The 18,816-nt window shown below is 35.5% G+C and overlaps 1 protein-coding gene across 1 annotated transcript in view; it reads left to right on the top strand.

Moving 5' to 3' along the window:
• Window positions 1-18,816, top strand: part of LOC144445426 (uncharacterized) — a 46,514-nt gene that overhangs the window by 20,695 nt on the left and 7,003 nt on the right. The window contains exons 8-31 of the mRNA XM_078134967.1: window positions 239-421; window positions 656-816; window positions 1,117-1,192; window positions 1,591-1,851; window positions 2,476-2,542; window positions 3,662-3,871; window positions 4,049-4,174; window positions 4,611-4,681; window positions 4,915-5,033; window positions 5,355-5,542; window positions 5,926-5,989; window positions 6,942-7,049; window positions 7,411-7,622; window positions 7,770-7,834; window positions 8,195-8,348; window positions 9,406-9,449; window positions 10,544-10,585; window positions 11,139-11,261; window positions 11,929-12,191; window positions 12,446-12,573; window positions 13,632-13,926; window positions 14,480-14,549; window positions 14,911-14,976; window positions 15,517-15,982. Of these exons, the coding sequence (XP_077991093.1) occupies window positions 239-421; window positions 656-816; window positions 1,117-1,192; window positions 1,591-1,851; window positions 2,476-2,542; window positions 3,662-3,871; window positions 4,049-4,174; window positions 4,611-4,681; window positions 4,915-5,033; window positions 5,355-5,542; window positions 5,926-5,989; window positions 6,942-7,049; window positions 7,411-7,622; window positions 7,770-7,834; window positions 8,195-8,348; window positions 9,406-9,449; window positions 10,544-10,585; window positions 11,139-11,261; window positions 11,929-12,191; window positions 12,446-12,573; window positions 13,632-13,926; window positions 14,480-14,549; window positions 14,911-14,976; window positions 15,517-15,982 (3,562 nt within the window). The remainder of the gene's footprint in view (window positions 1-238; window positions 422-655; window positions 817-1,116; window positions 1,193-1,590; window positions 1,852-2,475; window positions 2,543-3,661; window positions 3,872-4,048; window positions 4,175-4,610; window positions 4,682-4,914; window positions 5,034-5,354; window positions 5,543-5,925; window positions 5,990-6,941; window positions 7,050-7,410; window positions 7,623-7,769; window positions 7,835-8,194; window positions 8,349-9,405; window positions 9,450-10,543; window positions 10,586-11,138; window positions 11,262-11,928; window positions 12,192-12,445; window positions 12,574-13,631; window positions 13,927-14,479; window positions 14,550-14,910; window positions 14,977-15,516; window positions 15,983-18,816) is intronic.

Raw genomic sequence — 18,816 nt, 5'->3', positions numbered from 1 at the left:
TATATATATATCAGTTTGATGTTCATTGGCCATTGACTTGATTCATTGGTTATCCGTGTCCTTGTAAATGAATATAACTTACAACATCAGTTTTCAAAGGCTATACAACTGTTTTCTAAAACTACTTTCCAGTTATTCTGTGAAGAAAGGCTTAACAATAGGTTAATTGAAAGTTTAGTCTGCTTAAAATTCGTCATTGTCAAAAGCAGTGTATAATAAGCTTTCTCATCTGTTACAGTCAAGAGAAGCAGTCCCCCTTCATGGAAGGTCTGGCATTCTGGGTGAACAAAGGAACAATTTCTTTTGCGATGTTGCCTGTGGCAAAGGTGCTAACAAAGAGAAGACATTTTGTATTACAAAGTCCGGATTACTGTGCGAGTTTGACGACAAGCGATTACTGGACAAATGGGTAGAACTTAGGGTGAGTTGAAATAAAGGTCACGCTGGATTTAATCAGTGTGAATGACATGTGAAAACAGTTCAGAGAAAGAAGTTTGCAATTACATTGGTTTCATAAGTGCATCATAACTATATGCAAATAACTGCATCATAACTATATGCAAATCACAATGCAAAAACTAACTTGATGACAAATTTCACAACTTTTGTGACTTCTGCATCAATGTATCTGATTTTGATGATTCTTTGTTTTCAGACAACAGAAGCATACTGCATTACAGTGAGTGAGAGTTCAATATTTGTTGGCTGTGCCAATGGCACTGTACGAATCTTCAGTGCTGACACATTACATTACATTGGATCTCTTCCAAGACCACATTTCTTAGGAGTTAATGTAGCTGCCAGTATGGACCCAAGGTAAATTTGATCCTTCAAATTTGATCCTTCAAATTTGTAATTGATTACGTTGTATTGTCTATCAAATATAAGTTATGTTGCATCATGAACTGAGGATTCTATCGGCCATTAAAGGAGGGCGCCCTCAAAGGTTGATGTAATCAAGTACAGTTTACTTTGTTTATAGTGTTTCACTTGATTTTTGGCACTAGCCTATTGTAATCCTTATGGCTATTTTAACAATTAAGTTAGCTCTTTAACTATAAAGTTTTCAACTTTATTCTTTAATACTTCATTTTTTTTATACAAATTAAATTACAGTCATTTGGTCAGTACTCGTGATAATGCCATATATCCAGACACTGTTGCCATTACTTTAGATGATAAAAATAACAGGGTAAGTAATCTTATTAAATTGTCTTACATATGGTGTCTAGATTTTATATTGTTATTTTTATATCTTGAGAAATTATGAAATCAGAAACTTAGTCTTTTTAGCAGGAGTTTGTAGTGTGTGTTTGGTGAACTGTCAAATTGGAATTGTGATTGCATGGAATGGTAAAATTGATTTTAGACCAATAACTCATACCTTTGCTGGAGGGGTCTAAAATGTTTAATGTCTTGTGATTTATCACTCTAGAGTCATCAAGGGCCTACATATTTTCATGTTTCAGTGATTCATACCAGCATTTAGTGTTATAGTGGAAATAGTTGAAGCTGTTAATTAGAGTTTGAAATGTTTTTTCAAGTGTATAACCCCTAACCCCTAATCCTCATTATTGATTTGTCCTACAGCTAACTGCAGTATATAATGACCACAGTTTCTATGTATGGGATGTCCGTGATATCAAGAAGATTGGAAAATCCTGGTCATTTTTGTACCATAGTGCACCTGTATGGGGTGTAGAATTTTATCCAAACATTCCAGATGGCAATAAATCCTTGCTTCCACCAGACTCGTTCATCACATGTTCTTCAGATAATACTATTCGAGTGTGGAATATGGATTCATCGTCATCCAATGATAGTAATATCAAGAGAAATATTTTCAGTAATGTGAGTATTGAATAAATTAATTTGCTGTGTGTGTGCCCCTGGAATTGATTGTGTAACATAATGTTCTTGTCTTCCTGAAGGATATAACAGAACCCCATGATGTGTGAGTGTAAATGTGGCATAGTTGAGGTATTTGCACAAGTGCTTACAGTGTTCTCTGCTATCATGCACTTTCGTTTTCAATGAACGATCATGCCCTTATTTGTATATCATTTGCATGCAGGTATGGGATAATGTTTTCAGTATTGCACTACAGTGCAAATACAACTATCATTAGTATACATATGCCCTAGTGCAAGTAATCTCTGGTACATATGTAACAATGGATAATATTATGTCATTTATGTCTTCCTGGGACTGTTGATGTTACACATAATGGCATTCATTTGGTGCACCAGTTGGAATATGAGTACTTTGTTGCAACATATGTATACATGTCTGAGTTAGGTAATGCCAAAGATTTCACATGGTCTATACACAAATACTCCGCTCGGAAGGACTTTTCAGAATTACTCATAAAAGGTACACCTGCAATTAATATGATTGTATATTTCCAGTTTTTTTTTTTATGTCAACTCTACTTGGAGCAGTCTTCACAAATGTACACCTTTCTTTTGCTTTTAGGAGTTATTGAACATCATTTATGTTGATGGAGACTGTAGTAGTCTCTGTGAAGATAAAGATTCCGCATGTAAGTTTTTAAACTTTATTGTATTTAGCATATAATAGCATTTTTGTATGTTTTGTGAAGCAAATTTAGCTGTGTGATAAGGACCATTGCTAAAAGCTCTGGAGGAGAAAGGTTCATGTGGCATCATGCAATAATCCACAGCTTGCGGTGCGTTTCTAAAATACTGATATTTACTGCAGTGAAGTTCTAGGAACTTGGGCATACCCATACTCAAAAGTGATATTGAACTGTACATGGAATGACTATATTGTTTTGTACTGGTTGCCACATTTCATATCAAGGGGAAGTCATATAGAAATACTTGTTCTGTAGTCCTTGTATGTAATCATTAACTTAGAGAAAATGAAAGCCCCCAGTAGCTGTAACTTGAAATATCGTTTTCATAATTTTGTTCATATTTATTTTGTACTTGCTGAAGCATGTGTTATTACCTAGCTATTAAACTATATGAGCATCTCAAGGGCCATAAATTTACATTTTATTGAAAAATGAGGATATTTTCTGGATTGTTTACTTGTACTGATTACACACAGACATCAAGCCAGTGTACATGACACCATCAATGATAACAGTCATGTTGTTCAGTTAATTAAGAGGATTCAACAATTTCCAGTATCAAAAGTTTTGCAATTTTTCAATGGGTTAAATTTATGAAAAGTAGTGAAAAGTTGCAGGTACTTGGAGCTTTATTGTATGCCTAAGCTCATAAGGGTTTACATAAGGAGAGCAAAGAAAAGACATGGCTGTAAGTAAACACAGTTGCCAGGCAGTTGCAGATGGTTATGTTCACCATGATTTAGTTTATTTGAAGCTACTGCTAACTTTAGCTAATCCACCCCCCACAGCTTATGCCGGGGCTTTTGAGGTATTTGTATGTCTACACAGTATTTGTGGTGGTCCTAACCAAATAATGAGGAGGCATGTCATGGGGAAGGGTTGCCAAATATGTGGTGGAGCTTACACCTATAGACCCTGGTCATTCCATGGATTATCACCAAAAAGCTAACAGCAAGTTGTGCCGAGTTCAAAGTGGCAGCTCTTTGCATGTTGATTGCATGGTATTACTGCATGGCTTCTTGTTTTTCTCTCCCCTTGCTTTGAACCCCCCAAAACTGACAGTTAGTGGCACTGACAAGGCAGATCCCACATCCAGTGAGGACAAGAAAGGAGTTCGGTGTCTTTGCATCAGCCCCAATGGACAGCAGTTGGCAGCAGGTGACAGGTCTGGCAATGTACATATCTATGACTTCCATTTCAACGATGAGATACTGAAGATTGAAGCCCACGACGCAGAAGTGTTATGTCTGGAATATTCCAAACCAGAATCAGGTGAGTTTCATTAATGTTAATGATACTGATAAACAGCACCATTTGTCGCAGAATGAACAAGATTTGCAATTTGAAAACTCCCAGCTTATCAAATTATGTTGTGTGCTTGTTTGAATGTCTAATTTTGTGTCAAAGTTTAGTTTTTGACATTGTTCTATAATATTTCTTGTCACACAGGCAGCAAACTACTTGCATCAGCCAGTAGAGACAGGCTTATACACATCTTCAATATACAAGAAGATTTCTCATTACTGCAAACTCTGGATGATCATTCTTCCTCCATAACATCAGTCAAATTTACAGGTCAGTACAGTGGTGTTTAATAATATCAAACATTTCTTTGATATGCCAAGATCATATCTGTTCATCAGTTACCTTCTGCATTATACTGGTCAGTTATGCAGTAGAAAATGATTTGTAGCTGATATGCAAGACTTCACATGTAAAGAAGATACCTGTCCAGCCCTAGCCGTCAATCTGTGTGACTGTTCTATTATAAGAAACGAAAGTACCTTGAGTAGGAAAGTTAATCCAGACCACCACACCATTAGACGATAATAATATCGGTCTGGGCTTATCAGCCTGCCTTAACCATGAGTTCACCAATATTTTTAACCTAGCCTTAAAATACCATACAATTAGAAATTTCACAATTTCTAGTATAAGAGTAACGTGCTTTGACGTGTCTTTGAATATCACAAATTCGTTTGTCATGACATTGTGTTTTTTTGTTTCATAGGTCAGAATGATGAACTTCATATGATCAGCTGTGGAGCTGATAAATCAATCATGTTCAGAACAGCAACAAGGGTATGTTATAATATAATTCCAAACTATATTCCTGACTGCTGGTATTATTGTTACATGTATTAATGCAGTTACATAATAACTCTGAATAGACTGGATCAATAATCCCCTGTTCATTTAATTTCTATCATTGTAGTCCATAAAACCTGTAGACAGTGTTGTGCCCCTGAATATTTGCAAGTTTTCAATAAACTTTAAAATAATGTCTCATTGTGTTATCTTGTTTTGTGTGACAGGGTCCAGACAGGCAGTTCCTGCGTAATCATCATGTGAATGGTAAAACCACCCTATATGACATGGCGTTAGATGCCGCCAAGAAAAATGTAGTGGTTGCATGTCAAGACAGAAACCTTAGGTAATGCTGAAATTTTTTTTCTATCTATCTAGTGGGGGTTAGGGTGGGGCTTTTTCCATGAGTCCAATATAACAATAGGAAAAATGTGCATGTTTGAAAATGTTCTCCAGCAGTTGTACTTGTGATGTATGCCCTCATGTGGTTAAGTTATTGATTTACTTTGTTTTCTCCCCCCCCCCCCCATATCTGCAATACACAGCAGATAACTGACCAATACCAATAGCTCTCTCTCCATCTCATATTTCCAATACTTCCACACACCATATCAACTTGTTAAAATATTGTTATTTGAAATGTTTCTACTTCTACTATTCTATTCAGGATATACAACATCAGGAGCGGCAAACAGAAGAAAGCTTACAAAGGTTCACTGAGTGATGATGGTACACTGATTCGTGTAGAGGTCGATCCATCTGGTGTGTATGCTGCTACCAGCTGTTCAGACAAGACACTATCTGTGTATGATTTCTATGCAGGTGAATGTGTTGCTACCATGTTTGGCCATTCTGGTAAGTAAAGACACATAATTTATAGCATTAACCCAAGACCCAAAAGAAATACAGTGAGTTTCTAAACATGCAAATTTTGTCTTGACTCAATTCAAAGTCACTGTATGTTGTCAGGAGCAAACTGATTATGATATGTGTGTAGTTGTTTTGGCTTTGCTGATACTTCTCCTGTCTAAGATGTTTATGGTGAAAAGGAAAGCTTGGCTAGAAAACCCATTTACAGAAAATAATGACCATGTTGAATGTTAGTCACTGTATTTGTACATCACAAAATGTGTGACTTTTATGACTACAGTGAGGGAAATTTGGATTTAAAAAAAATGTATTTTAGTTTCTTACTTTGCATGAGGTTCGTTGTATTGAATTAATTCTTTTAATTGCAGAACTGGTAACGGGTCTTAAGTTTTCTCCAGACTTAAAACATGTGGTGTCTGTATCAGGAGATGGGTAAGTTGAATATAAATCTCTTAATTTTTCCAGAAGTTTGACCTGATATCAAAATCTTTCGATGACTGTATCATTTATGATTGGTGTGTAACCCCTCTGGCATGAAATCTGTCTATGTAGTGTATAATATATTATAGGTGTGCAACCCCCCAGTACAAAAGTGGACTAGGGAGTCAGTTTCCATTGAGTAACCATACTTGGCAATGTTGTCTTTATGTACACAGCTATTCATGAAATCCCTTCTTTGTGTTTGATTTCTATGCTTTCAATGTCAACTACCCTTTTAATCTGCTTTGACAATCATAATTTGACTCGTGGGTTCAACCTCCTTGAGTAAGCCATGAAAGGATAAATGTCCCTATTACAAACGAATTTGGTATATGAATATCCCTACTTTCAAATGATTTCAATAAATTAAACTTCATATATTTCATACATGTGAAGTTCATTCAAATTTAAACACTAACACCAACACTTCAGAACAAGAAATATCAAAACTTAACATTGCAGAAGAGGTTTATTACATGAATCTCCAGCCTTCTTCCAAATAGTCAACAGTGTACATATTTACATAAAGTGTATGGGTCTTTAACATCTGAATTTTACAAAAAGTTTAGGGTTGATCCACCCTAATCTATTATTCACCTCTATATCAATACACACAATGCTTGAATGAAGGCTATTGATCACAGCACTGTAGACAGCAGTAACCTTTCCCTGGAGTGGCTTGTGGTATGCCTTAAACTATTGAAACTATTTTAAGATGACAAAAATCCTACTGACGGTGAACCATGTTTTTACACACGAGTCCGATGATATATTCTTCAATCTCAAAGTGATTCTGTTTTCAGAACACACTCAGTTTCAAACGATGGAAGTGTGACAGGGTCCTTTGATCCTATGAGTGTATATAGTTAATACTAAAAGGATTGAGGTGTATTGTTTATTTCAGTTGTATATTTGTGTGGAAGTTACCTATCATGTTCACTCAAAATATGAAAGAACGGCTTGCTGAGATGGGAACAGCACAAAAGCAACAGCCAGCACATTCCAGATTAAGGTAAGGAGCAGTGCTTTGTACATTGTATTAGTGATAGAAAATGAAATTAACCACATTGAAGATGTAAATATGGTGAGGATTGGAAGTAGGGGAATGTACACACTTTCAGTATATCTTGGCAATTTTGATTTAGTCTTGTACATGTACATGGTAAATTTGAATATTATTGTGTCAGTTACTTCGTTTACAAACGCATGTGACATTAGAGCCATAGGTGGCTTGAGATAAATTGCCTCACTTGACACATTTTTACAGCAACTTTTAGCAACTTGATATTGAACTTTATCATGTTTTTCCAAACCTCAATGCCATTTATTCAAAAGGCTACTGTTATATGACCAGCTTTTGTTGGCATTTGTAGTTCCAGGAGAGGTACTTACACAGCTGTTCCCAGGGTCATACATACAAAGCAGACATCTGATGCTGGATCTGGTTTGACTACCATAGATGGTAGCGTGAATCCACTAGACGAATTATTGGGTGGAAGGTTTGGACCAGCTAGGGAATCCCTGTTACAGCCTACCACATATCAAGAGTCAGGAAGAACACTTGAGAAACAAAGGGTCAATGTTGGTGAGTTCTTGATGTCAAGCTCAAGATCAAATGTCTGACCACAAATTTGTTTGTTAGCTATTTAGCAATAGTGATGTTCTGAATGTGTAACTAGATTTTTCACCAAAGTGCAACCTTTTGATCCAAACTTTGCTATATTCTCCATAGGTACAGCTGAAGCCCCAGACTATCGATTCAGTGTTGGACAGCTACCATCGTGGGCAAAGAAACAGGTAAGTAAACATTTTCACTTGTTGACTTCATATCAGATTACGCAGCAGCCTTTGTGATTTGTGATGTACACGTCTTGTAATGTTTGCTAATTGCAGCTACGAGTGTTGTCCTTTTAAAAAGAATGTGGAAGAAAGTGAGACAGTACTCTCAAATTCAATGTTCTGTTTCAAATCAAGTATTCAGAAAGTGAGGATGTATTGTCAAATTTAATGTTCTGTTTCAAATTAAGTACAAAGTTGATGGTTGCTTAGTTTGCTAATGATACACATTAAATCGAATTTGATTAATTAATACAAGTAATTATTCATTTTTAATTGCCATTTTTTCATGATGTATAATATTGTATTTGTGTGCCGCAGGTATCAGGTGAGCAGGTTGCCAGTCCTCATACATACAGCAGTCCGTCCCAGCCCAGAGGACGATGGGCTCAGAGGGTCGATGACAGAGGATTTAAGGTGAAATCTGAGTGGGAGGACAACGGTGCCATTCAGTTAAGATTAGCAGAGTGTATGGGTAAGTGAAACGATATATCAACATTGCATTCTGCTATTACAGTCTTGTTCTGTACTGAAACTAAGTCATGTTATCTCTCGTCAATGTTGTTAGTCATACTGCTAGCTACAATAAATGTGTACCCTGTATAACAATGTATTCCCTATACATGTATATCCTGTACTTGCATACTCAATACTCTTTCATAACATTTGTATGTGGCTTTAGTCCATTTCAGACTCTCTTCCTGTGTGTTTTGCAGTGTTGCTGATGTCACCTTGGTAACAGTTAATATGCTTTTGATGTGTTCAAATTTCATTACTTCTATTTTTTTACATCATATTGTGTGGTCTTTTAATTATGATCACAAAGAGGGAGAAGCTCATAGAAGAATAAAGTTATTGCAAACAATTCTCTAGGAAAAAGTGAACACTTTACATAATGGTTTCTTTTTAAATGGACATAACAGTCAAATATTCCTTCTTTTTTTTCCCCTTTAATATGTGTGCTATATAAATATTAAAATCACCTTGCCTGTCTCCATTCGGTCATCCCAGTAACTGTACATATGTTGTACTCTTTCTGTCACCCTTGGCCTTTCTCTATTGTTTCACTATTTGAATAAATGTTTTGTCTGCCCCAGTCATTACAATGATAAATCTATCAGTCATGGCAATAGATATAGCTTATTATACCATGCACAAGTCAAGTTGAACAAAAAAATATGGACTGTATATGCTGGTCATTTATGTCACGGCAGCATGTGTCTACATCACTTGTTCTGCTGTGTTCGAAATATGAGTCAAAACATTCAAAATTGCCATTACTTTCCCTGATATTTTCTTTGATATTACTGGTGCTGGTATGATTATCTTATTCTCTAATATATTTCTTTATTCAGCTGGAAATTATTACTCATGACCTAAGGGTTGTCACTACTCATTTGGTGACTTGTAGTGACAAAGCCCCTTAGGTCACTTGTATTTTCCTTGGCTGAACAAAGAAATATATTGGGGAAATGACATAAGCTAGAAATGTTATTGTCCATTTAGCTGACCATACCTTGCGTTATGTTCAGATCGTAGGAGACTGACTGTAGAACCGGATGCTCTTTCAGAACAAGTAAGCCAATTTCACCTATACATGTTACATGAAGTAAGTAATGTTTCAGTTGTATCTCTGTGTGTGTTTTTGCAAGCCATATTACACCTATTTGAGGCACTGCATAGTTTGGCTTCCAACTTCTAATCACATATCATCGACATCTTGCCCTCTTTTGAGAATGATGCATTGTTGTGTAATTAACTGTAACAGTTGCTAACTATCTGGTAAGTCAAATCCAGTCTTCCTTATCTCTCATTACTAAATGGTACTTATAGTACTGTGGTATTCTCTACATACAATGTATTTTGACTTGGGTCAACTTAAATATGTGGAAAGATACACCTAAGGACAAACACAAATACATTTCAAATTCTGCGTTTTGTAAATTTTGGAAGTCACCAAACCGCATTTCAGGCTTTTCATGGCAGTATTCAATCATCTGCTTACACGTTGGCATGTGCTTAAAAAAAAAGAGCAAATGTAATATCTGCCAAGATTTTAACAGCTTTCTAGCATGATAAATAAAGTTTTTGCTAAGATGTTGATTTTAAATCAGGAAAGTTAAACCAGAATGATGACATAATTTGAACAGTTTCAAAATTGATAATAGCCTGTTGGATGTAGATGATATGCATGAGCTACAGTACGGTGATTGTGCTTTGCATGGCATGGCATGGCATGGCATGGAAAGGAAGAATTGGTTAGTTTTTGGTGGTTGAGTTTTTAAAAATAAGGGGTTAAAGGAATTTGCCTATTTTGAATGGCTATCAAGGGTACTTGGTTACTTTTGTGTTAAGGAAATTATCACCATTTTGAATGTGTTGGTGAAAAGGTTGCACATTATTATGCTTGGAAACCTGTGGGGAAAAGGATGTTCTCTTCTCTATATCAATGCACTGCAACACTTCTCTCCTGAATTTGTTTGATGTGAGTTTGAATTTGTTTCATGTGTACGCACGATTATTATATTGGTAAATTTGATAAAAGAATTTAAAACATGAATTCAAGGGGTTTGTAAAGGTTTCTTCATGAAAATTGATTTTGTTGTACCTTTTGTTCAGATATTGTTTGAGATCGTGCTTGACTTTTATGTCTTTGAATGTTACTTCTAGGAAACACGTATGGACAGTATTCTAGGTAGGAAAAAGAAAGAGGTATGTACATGTATGCACTTCTAATTCTGATATTTATAATGGATAACATCTGGCTATTATATAGTCACTGTATTTTAGCCAAAGGCCATTGACCCAAAATACAAGGAATACAAGTTTTACATAATCATCTGGTTATTAGGACTAAGTAAGTAAGTAGGTAGATTGGATATCATGTCTGTTTTGCTTGTTGATTTGTTGAAAAGGTAACACACACACACACACACACACACACACACACACACACATACATGACTTCCTTAAGTTGATTATGCAAAGAGCATAATTAATGATTTTCATGTACAGTACATGTGTATTGATATCATCCTTTTGTTATTCATTTCATCATACAGAGTCTAGAACGAGCCTGCTAGAACTGAATATGTATGTTTTTGAGTAAACTTTAAAAAAATCTTAAATTCATTACTTGTAGAAAAACGTTGATTGTAATTATTCAGTTACTGTGCAAAGTGTGTTTTAAATTCATTATACCAAAGTGTCAGTAATCTTGTTTATGTTGTTGTATTTCTTATTTCATTATTTCATCTCTCTTCAGGGTGATAGTACAGTCCTGGATGATGAAGATGAAGTTGAGTATGATAGTTTAGACGATGATGATGAGTTCTTGCCAGCTGCTGTCCGACTACAGAAACTGGAAGAGGAGGAAGCGTCAGAAGAGGTAGAGTAGAGATTTGATTTTGATGAAATGTCGTCTGTTATGATCTATATGATGGTTTTGTTTTCACAGTAGATAGTCAAACTTCTATGTAAGTGATCTTATTAAAGTGGCCATATGGATGAGAATTTGGTATTTATTTTGGATTTTTAAATGATAAAACTGCTTCACTATGTTTTTCTACTTGAAAAAACAATGTGAAATAACATATATCAAGTCCATGTTCACATCTCAATAAACGGCAAAACATTAAACAATGTGTAAATTGTTTGTTATTGTACGTACAATAACAAACTTTTTGCACTTTCTGCATCTTTTTGCAATGTATTGAGTTATGATCATGGACTTGGTATATGTTCATTCGCATTATTTTTTCAAGTAGAAAAACATAGTGAAGTTGTTTTATCAAATAAAAATCCAAAATAAATACCAAATTCTCATCCATATGGCCACTTTAATCGATATGAATGTATGACAAAATAAGATTGAAAGAAATAAAAAATGAAGCACTCTAATTTTTTGTCAAAACATGATAGAATATTGTTTTGAATCCTGTTGGTTGGCTCTTTTGTTTGTTCCGATAGTTCATACTTATAAAAGACTATAAAAAGACATTTAACCATTGCCGATGATTTCAAAACCTAACTTAAACCTTTCTACTGCATTGTAGGATGTAAAAGACACAGTTAGAAGATCAAGGGGCAGTATCAGTTCTTCATTGGCTGAACGACCAAAAGATCTTGGTTTGGGTAAAGTATTAGTCCCAAGTGATAGTTTGGACAGTCCTAGTACACCTGACAGAGAAATAGCTGAAGAATTTATGAAGATGGAAAGTATGGAAGATGAATCTGAAGATAAAGATGAAGACACTGATGACAAAGAAGTGATTATATATCCACCCACCACAGAAGAAGATGATGCAAATTCAGATAGGTAAGTAGACAACACAAGATAGACATTGAGACTTCTTACTGTTCTTGTGCCTTGAGTTTAAAGTTAACCAATTAATTGTTGCTGAGAAAAAAAAAAGGTTTTGTTGTTTAACTTTATGGTCATCAATGCATGTATTGCCGCAGCAGAATATATAGTGTCACCATTTGTAAACCTACAAAAGCAGTTCTGCATCTCTATGTACATTCTATTTTGGTTCATAATCTAGAAGTCTTTGTTTTGTGTTTACTGTGTAGTCCGAGGTACTGTGTCAATGACAGTATGAGTACTGTGAAGAAGTATGCACAGAAATGGAGGAAGATGTCGGCATCAGCCAATCTAGACAGGAAGTTTAGTATAGATAGTACAGAAAGTGACAAAACAGGTGAGAAATAACGTATTTTGTAGTAAAGTACACTTGTCATCCATATAAAATGTGCAGTCATAGATGTAAGAAGAGCCTGTAATAAGTCAACATTTGATTTCAAGATCTTACAGTTACTTTTCATAAACCCCAAGAATGAGTACTGGTCAATAAATTGGCTTCTTTTAGTGATGGCAAAGGGAAAAGAATGTGGAGTATTGATAATTTGCCACCAGGAAGTAAAGGTATAATTGAGAACAAGTTGAACAATCAGCAAAGTTTCCCGTCTTCCTTAGCTTAAAATATTTTTGATTATTGTGACTTGTTCTTGTTCTTAGTAAAACATATCTGATCATGTAGTGCCCACTAGCAAAATTCAATTTATTGACAAATCAAAGTGAGCAGGTCTGTACCTAATTCAGTACTTTTTACATGATGGACCTCAAACTAGTGTGCACATTACTCATCAGTGATGTAATTGAACTGTGTTCCAGTCAAAAGATTTGAATCTATTTTCAATGGGCAAAATAAATGAAATATAGCATAAAATTGTAGCAGCAGGGAGGGGCATTACCGTGACACAAATTGAGTTTATAAACTTTTTATATGCTGTGAAAATACTTCCATCAAACTTTGACAAAACAATCCTAGGAACACAACACAACACAACACAATGCAACACAACACAACACAACACAACACTACACAATACAATACAACACAACACAACACAACACAACACAACACAACACAACACAACACAACCCATAGTAACACAACGTAATGCAACACAACCCAACAAATAGTAACACAACGCAATGCAACACAACACAACACTACCCAACCCAACCCAACCCAACCCAACCCAACACATAGTAACACAACGCAACACAATACAACACAACCCAACACAACACAACACATAGTAACACAATGCAATGCAACACAACACAACCCAACACATAGTAACACAACACAACACAATACACACAACCCAACCCAACCCAACACATAATAACACAACGCAACACAACAAAATACAACACATCGTAACACAGTATTAAACGCATTTATTTCAGGCACTGAATCTCCAAGCCACGACAACTCGGAAGAAGATGATGAAGAAATGGTAGACACTCCAACAGAAGAACAGGCAAAGGATGGTGCAGCAGATGATGATGAGGATGATAAAAAAGAGACCGAGTTCCTAAAACATAATTATGAAAGTCTTTCAGAGGCACCAGGACAAGAGAAATTTGATAATAATCTTGATACTTTAGAAGTTGCGGGTAAAGAATATATGCAACAAATACAGAGTGGTCGGCTCAGTATTTCAACAAGGTTCCTAACAAGGTCACAACAAAATCATCTAAGGTAAGGCCCTGAAAATATTGACTATGCAAAGTGTACGGTTGCCACTGGCTATGTATGCTATCATATAGGGCCTTTTATCTGGCTATTAGATTCATGTGTGTGTTGGTCATACGATAGTCAAGCATTTGATCCAAACACAAACACGAACTTGAAAAATGTTACCTGAAATGTTCAACTACTTACTTCAGTTTTTGTCAACAGATTAGCTCGTTATTCAGAAAACTTGACCTTACAGACACGTGAGGGGTCGGTCATAGGTGCCTGGAAGTCATCTGATGCTTTAAACATAAATCTGTCCACCATCCTCGGTCCCACTGTATTGGAAATACTGAAAGTGATAATACCTGAGTGGTGTGTTTCCCTCATAACCAGTAGGACCTTCTGTACTGTTTTGCATTCTTTTTGAAAATCATTTTAGACCAGCAATCTTACTACCTGGTATGATACTGAAGTTCCACTAGAAAGTATGATCTAGACTGCACTACCAGAGCTATACTTGACCATGGTATGGTACTGTGATATCTAATATTGTTTCTCACTATATGCTTTTCAGGAACCTTGCATTGAGTAACGCAGGAGGAGGAGGAGGAGGCATTATTAGACCAGAGGATGTGTTGGAGGGTGTAAGTCATGTCAAATCTATCCATACATGTTGTGTCATGAGTGAGGAAGCATTGTTTGACTGTGCTTACAATTTACAAACCATGTATTTCAACATATATTTGAAAATTCAGTGTTCATTCACAACTAAATCTCTTGTTCTTAAAGCATGTCATCGCAATCTCAGTGTACATTTATATGTATTTTATAAAAATCAACCAATGTTTAATCACGTAGATAGCTGAATAACATTTTGATGGAATGAAAATGTTAAAAAAAACTTAATATAGATATTTAGTGATAGACCACACATTTGTGTATTGTCTATGATTTTTAGTGAACCAGAGAATTTTTGGCTGACTGTTTTCTTTGTCTTGTTCTCAGACCTTAAAGAAGAGACAGGAAGAGATGGCAAAAGCTGTAGATGATACAAGAAAACGACTGGAAGAGGTAAAAGGCAAAAATTATGTGATTTATGGTGAAAAAAAGGAATGAGTGATGATACTATTATAGTCATAAATATGAATATTTTGGAATTTTGTCAGTTCAAAAAGCAAAATTATACTGTAATTCATTTTAGTTTGTTACTTTACTCTATTTCCATATCATTTTGAAGAGTTTTTCACAATGAAATTTCCATGATTAAGATTTTTACTCATGATATGTATTGTATGCCCTTCTCTCCTACTTTGTTGCAACTACTGTATGTGAATGTGTGTATTTTGGAGCTAAAAATTGCTCATTTGATACTTGAAACAATATTTGCACCAAATACAATGGGTCACTTTCCACCGGGTAAATTACTCAAAGGAAACACATTGTGTCACAATGTAAGACATACTTGTACAAGTCAAATATAAAAGTAACTGTGTATCAGGAGAGTCACACCTACTCATAAAGTATGGAAACCTACATTGATAGATGTACTGTGTTTGTAAATTTCTTCCACAATACCAAGACAGCACATTGCATATACTTTTATTCTTGCAGTTGGGTTATAAAGATGTAAGAAGGAAGTCATCTATCATTGAAAAACCAAACATCGTAATAGAAACTGCCAAAGATGACAATGATAGTAATGAGGAAACAAAACCAAACGAAGGCAAAACTGTTAGGATCCAAGAACCAGCTGTTTCTACAAAGCATGAACAGCTCGCAGAAAAAGATCTAAAGAGTGCAAGCTCTGATGGTGTACTGAATGGAAATGAACAAGGTACTGGCAATAAAGCTACGTTTGCGATAGGAGACGCCCCAAAAATGAGAGAGACTGTCACTAAACAACAGTCCTCATCATCACTATCGTCCCAGTCTAGCGATGCATCAAGTGAAAATGGACAGCCTAAAGCAAGAATTCCAAGAACTCTTCCATCACCCACCAAAACCATAAGCATGGTTAAAACCGAATGTGTAACACTGGAAAAAAATGACAGCATGTCTAGTGGATCTGATGGGACAGGTACAGCAATGGGTAAAAACACTGACGCTAAGCAAGCTTCACCGCCAAAGCACATTGCAAATAAAGAAAATATCGTAGTTAAGGAAAAAAGTAAATCACCAAAGCCTCGCAGGCACAGGTTGCTTTCTGATACTGGATCGTTTCCCCTCAGAAAAACTGCCTCTACCTCTGAATTAACACCAACAAGGAAAGGTAAATCTGTTGTTTGAGATTGTAAGGTGTGAGAAATTTGCTTGGTTTATTGTGTGTGGTGTACTTATACTGTGTTGTTTGTCTGTGTTGTTTGTCTGTGTCTGTGTCTGTGTCTGTGTCTGTGTCTGTGTCTGTGTCTGTGTCTGTGTCTGTGTCTGTCTAGACTTGTATGCCAGTTACTAACCACTTTTTAATGATACCAGCACTTTTCATTTCTCTATATGACACTGGATGATGTAATGTGACAAATTCACAGGAATCAAATCATGATTAAGTGGGTGATATTGAAAATTTTGCACAGTTCTTATATTATGAATATTATATGAGTGCATGTCATTGTGTCTTATATTTTGACTTGAACATGGGGCAGATAAATTCTAATGGTATTGAATCCATAAAAAGTATCAACGAGAGATACAAGAAGGAATGAAGTTGGTTGTCATAAAAACATTATACCTTCAAATTTTCAGTAGACTTTTCTTAAATTGTCAGTTTTTACCAAACCTTTCCAAAAGTTACGTTTTGTAATGATGTTCACTATATTCTTGTTTTCCTGGGTAAATTACAACTTAGATTGACTGAAATGTAGATAAACCTCAGTTTCTTTATTTCCCAACATTTTGGCAGTGATATCTTTCTTTAAAAAGAAATTAGTTTGTGGTTTTTGTGTGTAAAAATACCATACTATTCCTACCTCTTCTATTTTGAAGATGCACTTGACATGTAAATCTAACGAATGATGACAGTAGCCTCACTTTCAACTCAAAATATAAACTCTCCATAAAGTTTGTACATTAAATCACACATCATTTTTACCATCCTTCTAGAAATAAGTCAAAAGTTCTTTTATCCATGTGTCATTATGTAGTATATTCTGTTATGCTTTATTTGTAATATCTGTTGATTATTTTGCATCTACTTACTAGTACTACTTTAATGTCTTTTCTTGAAGGTCTTCATCTTTTTCTTGTCACTAAATTACTGATAAAGCCATTTCTCTTACAGCGTAACACGTGTGGTATCTAATACCATCTAAGTCAGCCATGTGATTACACTGAAAGTGGCATAGTCTGTAACTGTGAACCATTTCTTACTACAGTCATACATTTGTAGTATGCACAAAGTGGCCTAGAAATAGAGGCAATGGAGTTCTTTCAAATTGTTAATGTCAGATTGACAATCAATGTACATCATGTACCAATTTCTGGTTAAAAGTCTACTAGTTCCTTCAATCCTTGACATAGACTGTAAGATACGTCGTGACGTTTCGCCCTCACCGGCCTCCTAGGGGTTGCCTGATGTTTGAGGGCGCCCCATCATGGCGTACCTTACAGACTATCCTTGACACAACTCAATATAGTTGGTGAAATAACATAAACAAATGTTTCAAATGTAACCACCAAAGAACGTCAAGTTACAGACTTTGCCTTTTTGCCATCTGAAATCTCATATCAATAAAAATAATAGCCACTCTTAATGCCTTTGAATGCTGTTTGTTTTTAAGCAAATAATGCTTGTCTGTAACCTGTTTTGGTAACACACCAAGTGAAATTTCTCTCATCAAATCCAACAGGCATGTCAGATAGCCTCAAAGATTTGAATTTGTCATGCTATCAGAAAAGATCAGTCTAAAACGAAAATAAAAGTCATTGCTATAGAAGGTGATAACTACTTCCATTGAATCAGAAGTGATATCATTTACATTCAAGTTTTGATAGTACAATTTATTTCAAGGTGCTGGACTGGACGTGTTCTTGTGAAGTTTTATAGAAGATAATGAAGAATAGACATGTCTAATTTCCTTTTTGATAAAATGCACACACTTTGGTGATTTATATATGAATGAGCGTAAAGTTGGCACCAGATTCAGATGTGGTCTATTTCAGATTAATGTCTATTTGAGAGCCAGTCCTGCAAGGATTGTCTTAGACAATTACAAAGAAGCATAGAATTTGAAGTCAGTCCTGAAATGTAACATTACACATATATGTCTGTATATTTCTGTCTGGTGACACACTGACCTGATGATGCTGTGTGAACAGAGCAAACGCTATGTATTGTCCTTGTGAAGTGTAGTAGTCAGTCTAAAGCTGAAGTGAAAGTTTTGCAGTTCTTCGTGTTGTCAATTATTTTGGTCAAGGATCTTTTGAATTTCTGAGATCTGTATTTGAATCTGGAATCAACTTTACCCTCAGCAGTACTGTTCAAGATACAGTTTGTTTTATCCTTTTAAGTCTACTATTTGTTGGTCTTTTTAGAATAATCAGTGGCTTAAAAGGTTCAAAATAACATTTTCCTCACAGGAACATCTTGACATTTCAAGACAATGAGAATTTGCAATGTGTGCAGCAGTGAAGTGTCATAAAGATGGACATACTGCAATGATTACATGAAAGATGTCACTATTTGATGATTAAGCATGTTTAAGTACAGTTCAGTAATGAAAATCAACAAAAACTGTCATACTGTCAGTTCAAAGACTAACTGATAAACCCTGATGGATGAGTGCAAACGAATCTTTCCAGAACACTGAACTCAAAACAAATGATTTATGGCTCATGAAATTTGTTCCAAGTTTAATCAGTTTTAGCAATGAATGCAAGTAGGTCTTAGCCATTCGTCACAGTGCACAGTGTTTGTTG

Source organism: Glandiceps talaboti, chromosome 2 (genome assembly GCF_964340395.1).
Source record: "Glandiceps talaboti chromosome 2, keGlaTala1.1, whole genome shotgun sequence".
Classification (NCBI taxonomy): domain Eukaryota; kingdom Metazoa; phylum Hemichordata; class Enteropneusta; family Spengelidae; genus Glandiceps; species Glandiceps talaboti.
This window is presented reverse-complemented; position numbering and strand designations above follow the sequence as displayed.